Genomic DNA, 8,317 nt, shown 5'->3' with positions numbered 1-8,317 from the left:
TACTTATCTTTTTCTTCGCTAGCTACATCCTTCACGCTTTAGAATACGTGAATATTCTAAAAAGCCATCTGAGCGAAAGCAAGTAATTTGTCTTTGCACACTGAATAATTATCTACTTTGAAGGCGTTTCTTTACTGGAATTGGGGGTGCCACACCTGTTCTGGCATCCGGTTGGTAGGAACCTGTTGCATTTGGCTTTGGTTTCTGATTGAAGAAGGAAGTTTCCCTGGGTTTGGCAGTGTATAGACCCTGCCAGAATATGGTGTGTGGTTTTGGTTTCCACATCTTAAACAATCAATAGGGAAATTGGAAAGAGTTCAGAGAAGAGAAACAAAATGATTAAAGGGTTGGGGAAATAAGGAGCTGAGATTGTTTCATCTAAAGAAAGGCTCTTGGGAAAAACAAGATGGCGTGTGTGCGTGCATGCACAAAAGAAAGACAAACCAGACCTTAAAGGTTATGTGTTTGAGCAGGTTTGATTGGCCTTTGTAGGCCATCTGGAGTTGTGGAGGGAGTTGGGAGAAGTTAGTCTGCTTTACCACTTATTGGTAAGGAGAATAAGCAATTTAGGAAAGAGAAGGGGACTTGGGGGAAAATTAGGCAGAAATTACTTTAGCTAGAGCTTCTGTCTCAGATATATTTATAGGATCATTTTCAAATGGGAGGGAACTTTAGCATATGCACCTCTTACATTCCAGCTTTTACAGGATTTGAAAAATAGGATTCGATACAGCATATCTAACATTACTTAATGATAAGCTATTATACTTCTCTCCAACCATATGATAAAATGTCAGCATAAAGTTGTTTCCCATCTTCCCAAAGAATCAGATAAAATAATTACAGTTGATCCTTGAACACATGGGAGTTAGGGGGTCCAACTCCCACACAGTTGAAAATCCTCATATAACTCCTGATTTCCCCAAAACTTAGCTACAGTGGTCTCTTGGTACCTGTGGAGAATTATTTCCTGTGGCTATTTTCCTGAGCCATCCACCATTCCCACAAAAATGCTGTCCAAATTTCTTTTTTTGTTGTCCTCCCGGGTCTTTCCAAAACTGTTACTATTTCACTGTTTGATTTTAGGGAGAATTCAGAAGCCAAAAATCTGCTTTAAGCAGAAAAATCACAGAGATGATAAATGACCAATGAAGAGCTCAAAAGGCCAGGGACACTGGAGCAGTGCTATCTGGGCTTACATTCTGACACTTATACTTGTGTTGTGACTTTGGTCAAGCTACTGGCAATGTTCTTGAACCTCAGTTTCATCTGTAAGATGGAGATAATAATTATAATTATTTTCCTAAAAGGTTAATTCGAGATGCTTTGAACACTGCCTTGAGCACTTAGTAACTTGTGGGGGGCTGTTTCTCTGTTTTCCATGTCCATCTCCATCACAGAAAAGGAAACAGTCAGGTTCCTGAGTGGAGGAGCTGGGGATTAAGAAATTAAAGGAAAAAAAAGAGAGAGAGAGAGAGAGAGAGAGAGAGAGAGAGAGAGAGAGAGAGAGAGAGAGAGAGAGAGAGAGACCAAGAGGTAGAAATAGATTCATCAAGCTGGGAGCCAGGTGGGCGCCGTTCTTCCTCTCTGATGGAGAGGCAGCGAGCCCCCAAGCAACGCAGCAGGTTTATTTTATAGGGTCAAAGGAGCTTATTTGCATTCTTAACTAGGCCCTAGCATTACTGGATTTACATATCTAGACCCGCCCCTGCTGACACCTGTACAAAGGAAAGTCAGAAACACCCACAGCCCTCTTGTGGGGTGTAACCAGGACATGGATTCTGCCAGTGCCTCGGGCTCAGCTGACAATTTAAAGGATGTCCATGTGCCTTCTCAGACAGCCCTCTACAGTAACTTTTTAGACTATTTAATAATTACAAAGCTAAGAACTGTCTACCATCTGGGAGAAAGTGTTTTGACAGTGGACTTCCTGTTCTACTTCAACTGTGTCATGCTGGGTGAAGATCTGCTCTGGGCCTTTTTGCCCATGACAGGGTCTGTTCATGACACTGGGAATTTTACATTTTCCCTCTCTACACCTTAATAGGGGGGCTAAAAAGTCAGAATTTGATATTACTGAGAATCCCAAAACACTTCTCCCCAAATATTTCATTACACAGAGAGCAAAAGAAATAATATTGACTTCTATGTGCTAGTTCACACTCACTGTCTCATTTAAGGCTCATAACATTCTTGTAGATTAGGTATTTTAACCCCCATTTTACAGAAGAGGAAACTGAGCCTTAACAAGGTTGAAATAATCTGCTCAAAATTATAGAGCAGAACCAGAATTGCTCACTTCAAAGCCCCAATTCTTGCCAGTTTCTCTCTGACATTTCTCTCAAGGGTCAGACCTTCACCTATTTCTTGCAGGCTATTGGCTTCTGTGCTATCTAAAACTATTTCCTTTTTGCATAATTGAGAATGCTCTTATATCTTTTACTCAACTAAACTGAATTCTCTATGCTAGAATGCTGCTCAGGACACTCTACTGCCCATTTGAGAAATGGGCAGTAGAGCTTAGAAACTAATGAAAAATCGATGCTTAAAGTTCCTGATTTTTCTTTTGTTTCTAAACTAAACCAATGTTTACAAAGAATGTGTCACTGAATGATGCAGAAACAATTATCCACCTTTCCTTTATTTTTAGATTCAAGTAAATATTCGATAATAGTACAGTTTGCAAAATACAGTATACTGAAGGAGCTCAAAAATAAGTCCATGAAGCGCCCAGAGAATGGTTAAAAATGAGTAAATTGTGAAGATACAATTCATCACAGTAAAGAATCTCACGGCAAATTAATTCTGAGTTATGGTTTCAAACTCCTCCTTCAGCAGACTTATCCTTCATCTTCCCTTCAGTTCACTCAACCATTCATCCAGTCATCCAACACATAGTGACTAGAAACCCATTTGTACTGCATGCTGTTGTAGGTGCTAGGATAAAATAGTGCTTAGAGTGTGTAAAGAAGGTTAAGGTCACAATAATCGAATAAACAAATGAATAAAATAAGTAAATTTAAGGTACTGATAGGTGCTGAGAATGAAATGTATATAAAGATACAGGGTTTATGGTTCAGAAGCTACTTGAGCTAAGGTGGTCAAGGAAGCATTTGAGTTGAGACCTAAAAAGAGAAAGAGCCAAATATTCGTAAAACTGAAGAAATAACTCCTTTCTGTAAAGGTTTGAATAATTCAAACTTAGACTGTCTTAGTCCATTCAAGCTGCTGTAACAAAGTACCACAGACTAGGTGGCTTATGTACAACAAACATTTATTTTTCATGGCTCTGAAAATTGGAAACTAGAGATCAGGGTGCCTGCAAGGTCAAGTTGTGGTGAGGGTTTCTTGCTAGTTGCCACTGCCTGCAACTTTTGCATCTCACAGGGTGGGGAGCAGGGAGCAGCAAACTCTCTCATAGCTTTTATAAGGGCACTAATGCCAGGACCTCATCGGATCCTAGTCTCCTCTCAGACTCGCCTCATCATACCATCACATTAGGGGGTAAATTTCAACATATGAATCCTTGGGAGACACAAACATTCAATCCACAACAGGTACCAAGATCAGAGAGGGCAGTGCAGCTGGGCCAGGAGTGAATGAAGTGAGAAAGGTGGGTAGGGCCATGTTAGCTTAAATCTTGTACTATTAAAAGGAGTCTGAATTATAATCCACATATAATGGAAATATATTGGCAAGTCCATTTTTATTTATTTATTTTTAAAGTATATTTTTTATTGACTTCAGTGAGGAAGGGAGAGATAGAAACATCAGTGGTGAGAGAGAATTATTGATTGGCTGCCCCCTGCAGGCCTCCTGCATGCCCCCTACTGGGGATCCAGCCAGAAACCTGATCATGTGCCCAGATGGGGATTCAACCATGACCTCCTGGATCATAGGTCTAAGCTCAACCACTGAACCACACCAGGCTGGCAATATAGTGCCAAGTTTAAACATATTAATCCAAATGCTTGGCTGAGAGTTACTTACAAAGGGGCAATAATGGAGGCAGGGTGAGCTTGAAAAGGTTAAGGCAAAAGAAACTGAAGATTCTTAACACATCTCCTTCATTTTAAGGGGACTTTACTGATGAAAGGAAGCTGAACTTATTTTAATAATGTCTCCATTTACATGTAACATTATCTGCTATAAAATTGTTTTATTATTATTATTATGTGAGGGATGGAGATGAATGACGTGGGTGCAGATTAGCAATTATATATAACGCCACTATGTATTAAAAAGGCATCTTACTGTTGTTTCAAGGAGCCACTATACGGGGCTTTTGGTCCTCCCTAAAGGAGAGCCACAATATTGAGGAAAATTAATTCTCCCTTCCAGTCTAAATGCAAAACTGCAGAAGCCATTTGCTGAAATATGGCCAGCCATTCTTCACAGGGCACCGAGTCCTTCTTCCGGCATTCCTCTTTAGAGGCCATTTATCAATTCCTAGCAATTATTATGGACAACTTACGGGAAACTTGCGACTGTGGCCATTTATTGGCATTTTCCTGGGGCTCAGCCACAAACTGCGTTGAAACTGGTAAGGGTAGTGGCTCTACTTCCCAACTTCTTTGCTCAGAGGAGACAGTGGGGCGCTGGGAGGTGGTGGGGCCTCAGCCACTCAGTCTTTCAGCCCATAAATCAGCATCTGAAAGCACCCTGGAAGTGTCACGATGGCGCTGAATATACAAAAAGTGTTGGAGAGCCAAATCCGCTGTCTTGTTCCTGGGGGCAGAGGGGAGTGACAAGACGCTCTCGTGTTCCGGAGCAGTAACGCGGCACAGCAAAGCGTGGCTTACACACCATGTGTGTCACACATTTCTCAGGGTTTCTCGAAGGGTTTTTCTTTTCCAAGTTCCACCATCCCTGCTGTACAGTTACCCTGGCCCCAGTTGTGCATCCGCTTTCGACTCCATCTGTCCTTCCGCTGGGGACGAGTCTGTCTCCCTGGCCAAATGGAGAACACAAGTTTGGCTCCCCAAAGTGAGTGTAACCCCCGCCCTCTGCTCAGGCTGAGCCAAGCGTCTGGCCTGTGGAAGGGAAGGGACTGGCGGTCCAAGGGATGGAGAGGGAGGGCTGTCCCCCCCCCCCCCGCCCCCGCCACGCCTCCGCCACCATCGGCTCTTTGCACGCAAAGCCGGGGCAGATGCCCGCCTGCGCCTCCCCCACCCGTCTGGCGCCCCAAATCTCAGGTCCTTTCTCCTTTGCTCCCTCCTCCTCCTCCTCCTCGGTCCCTGGCCCAACTGCTAAGGCGCCGGCTGCGGAGCGGGGACCGGCAGGTTGGCATCTGCCCTCGCGGGCGCTGCGTCACCCGCCGGGAAGGAGACCTGAGGGGAGGCGCCCGAGGCTGAATCGCAGAAGGCGCCCTGAGACGCGGTGGAGAGCAGCCGCTCCCCTGCAGCCCATGGCGCCGCTGCCCGACCCGCCGCTCCCCCCTTTATTTCCTCCCTTGCTTGCTCCGGCTCGGCGCCCCCACCCTCCGCCTCCCTGCCCTTACTCCACCCCCTTCTCCTGCCCGACCCCTCCTCTCTCTGTGTGTGCGCGCCTTAGATAATCGCATCCTTTTTGGCAAAAGAAGCATGCACCTGACTTTACCAGGGGGAAACGATCGGCCCAGGCAGAAGGAACAGGAGAAGGGGGAGGAAAAAACAAAACAAAACAAAACAAAAAAAACCACATGAGATTCCTTTAAGGAAATCCCGGGGCTGAAGAGGTGGCCGCAGCGCCAGTGGCATCCAGCGCCCCCCTCTGCGGGAGCTGCGAGCGGAGGACCTGCTCACCAGTTGCAGATGCGATCCCGGAAACTCCTGGGTCTGTCGGTGTGTTGGACACACGAAGTCTTTTCCTCCTTTGGCTCAGACCCCGAAGAGGCGGCTGGATTTTGCTGTCATCCTACCGCAAGCTGGCTGTTCCTCCCCGGGAGCCTTCCCCCAGGAGCTGGCAGAGCGATGAGCCGGTCTGCGCGGTCTGCGCGGAGGGTGGGCACAGGGCGCCGGCGGGAGAGGAGAGGGTGGCCCGGCGGCCGGCCGGGAGGCGGCGGCGGCGGCGCCGGGGCGCAGCGCTTCCTGCTCGGGCTCCTCATGCACGCGTGGCTGTGGGCGGCCTCGGGCTCCTCCGCCCAGGTGTTCCACCTCAGCCTCTCCGTGGACGAGGGGCTTCCCCCGGACACCCTGGTCGGCGATATCCGCGCCGGGCTGCCGGCGGCGCAGCAACAGGAGGCGGGCGGCTTCTTTCTGTCCGAGGATTCCCACGACTCCCCGCTGCTGGACGCCTTCCACGTGCATCCGGACACCGGCATCATCCGCACGGCCCGGAGCCTGGACCGCGAGCGGCGGGACCGCTACAGCTTCGTGGCCGCCACCCTGCTGGGCGCCGTGGTGCAGGTGGAAATCTGCGTCAACGACGTCAACGACCACTCGCCCCGCTTTCCCCGGGACTCCCTGCGGCTGGACGTCTCCGAGCTCAGCCCTCCCGGCACGGCCTTCCGCCTGCCGGGTGCCCACGACCCGGACGCGGGGCTGTTCAGCACGCAGGGCTACACTCTCCTGCAACCGTCCGACCTCCCCGAGGAGGACCCCGCAGGACCCTTCTTCCGGTTGCGCTACGGGACCCCCGGGTCACCGCCACCATCGCCCCTGGAGCCCCTGGACCTGGTGCTGCTGCGGCGCTTGGACCGAGAGACGGCCGCGGCGCACGAGCTGCAGATCGAGGCGTGGGACGGGGGCCGCCCGCGGCGCACAGGCCGCCTGCGGGTGGAGCTGCGCGTGCTGGACGAGAACGACAACCCCCCGGTGTTTGAGCAGGACGAATACCGCGCCGCCGTGCGCGAGGATGCTCGGCCGGGCGCCGAGGTCTGCCGCGTGCGCGCCACGGACCGGGACTTGGGGCGCAACGGCCACGTGCGCTACCGCCTCCGCTCCCGCCAGGCGTCCGGGCCGCCGGGGGACGCAGCCCACTTCTCCGTGGACCCGCTGAGCGGCGCGGTGCGAGTGCAGAGGCCGCTGGATCGCGAGGCCCAGGCCTGGCACCAGCTGGTGGTGGAGGCCCGCGATGGGGGTGCGGAGCCCGAAGTGGCCACGGTGCGGGTGTCCATCGCCGTGCTGGACGTGAATGACAACCGCCCCACCATTCACCTGCTCTTCCTCACCGAGGGGGGCGCAGCGCGAGTCTCCGAAGGCGCCAGGCCTGGCGACTACGTGGCTCGAGTGTCAGTTTCCGACGGGGACAAAGGTGACCCGGAGAAGGAGGAGGAGGCAGCTGGGGAGTTTGATCTGAGCCCTGGGGACAGGACCATCTCTCTGACCTTGGAAGGCACAGAGGGGGCCTTCGCGCTGAGGCCTGGCGGCTCCCCGGGGGTGTTTTTCCTTTGCGTCGAGGGCCCCCTGGACAGGGAAAGCCGAGACCTGTATGATTTGCGGCTGGTGGCCACCGATGCGGGGTCTCCACCGCTGAGCACGGAGGAGACACTGCTGCTCCGGATCTCCGACCTCAACGACCAGCCGCCCCTCTTCAGCCAGGAGCAGTACCAGGCCTCAGTGTCCGAGGCCGCGGCCCCTGGCACCGCCGTCCTGTGGGTGAGCGCCTCCGACGCGGACGAGGCTGGCACCGGCCACGCCACGCTGCGCTATGCGCTGGTCCACCTCCCCGGGCGCTGCAGCCCAGAGGCTCAGCTGTCTACTGTGGCGGAGTGCGGACCATCCTTCACCATAGATCCAGACACCGGCCTGATCAGCACTATCCGGGTTCTGGACCGAGAAGTTCAGGAGGCTGTCGAGCTGCGAGTGGTGGCCCGAGACCTGGGAGAGCCCCCGCTGTCTGCGACCTGCCTGGTGAGCATCACCGTGAGTGATGTGAACGACAACGAGCCCATCTTCTGGAGGCAGGTGTATAACGCCACCCTTCTGGAGCACGCCCAGATGGGACACTGCTTTCTGCAGGTGAGTGCCTCGGGCCTGTGGATCAGAGGAGAAGGGATGGAGTGGCTGTGTGTCTGTCCAGGGAAGGAGAATTGGGATGCGGTGGTCGTGGTCATATCCCAGCTTGATATCGGGGAACAGGGGTTCTAGCTCCTCCTCTACGGTGAGGTGCATGGGTGCCCTCTGGCTACCTAACCTTTCTGCCAGGGGCTTGGGCTGAATGATCTCTAGGGCCCTTTCCATGTCACATAATAACTTGGATCTTGCTTTTGCTTGTGGATCCAGCTTCCTGAATGTTAGATATGTTTACCCAAATTGGTAGGAACCACCCATTCTCAAACAGTAGGTGAGTGACAATATCTCATAATTTTGAGCATCATTATGTGGTATCCTAGGGA

The 8,317-nt window shown here is 51.5% G+C and overlaps 1 protein-coding gene across 1 annotated transcript; it reads left to right on the top strand.

Moving 5' to 3' along the window:
• Positions 1-5,642: 5,642 nt before the first annotated feature.
• On the top strand, positions 5,643-8,069 carry LOC118711449 (protocadherin-23-like). The gene has a single exon (XM_036424539.2). The coding sequence runs from the start codon at positions 5,793-5,795 to the stop codon at positions 8,067-8,069; it is 2,277 nt and encodes a 758-aa protein (XP_036280432.2). The 5' UTR covers positions 5,643-5,792.
• The last annotated feature ends 248 nt before the right edge of the window (positions 8,070-8,317 follow it).

Source organism: Pipistrellus kuhlii, unplaced genomic scaffold, assembly GCF_014108245.1.
Source record: "Pipistrellus kuhlii isolate mPipKuh1 unplaced genomic scaffold, mPipKuh1.p scaffold_m20_p_8, whole genome shotgun sequence".
In the NCBI taxonomy this organism is placed as follows: domain Eukaryota; kingdom Metazoa; phylum Chordata; class Mammalia; order Chiroptera; family Vespertilionidae; genus Pipistrellus; species Pipistrellus kuhlii.
This window is presented reverse-complemented; position numbering and strand designations above follow the sequence as displayed.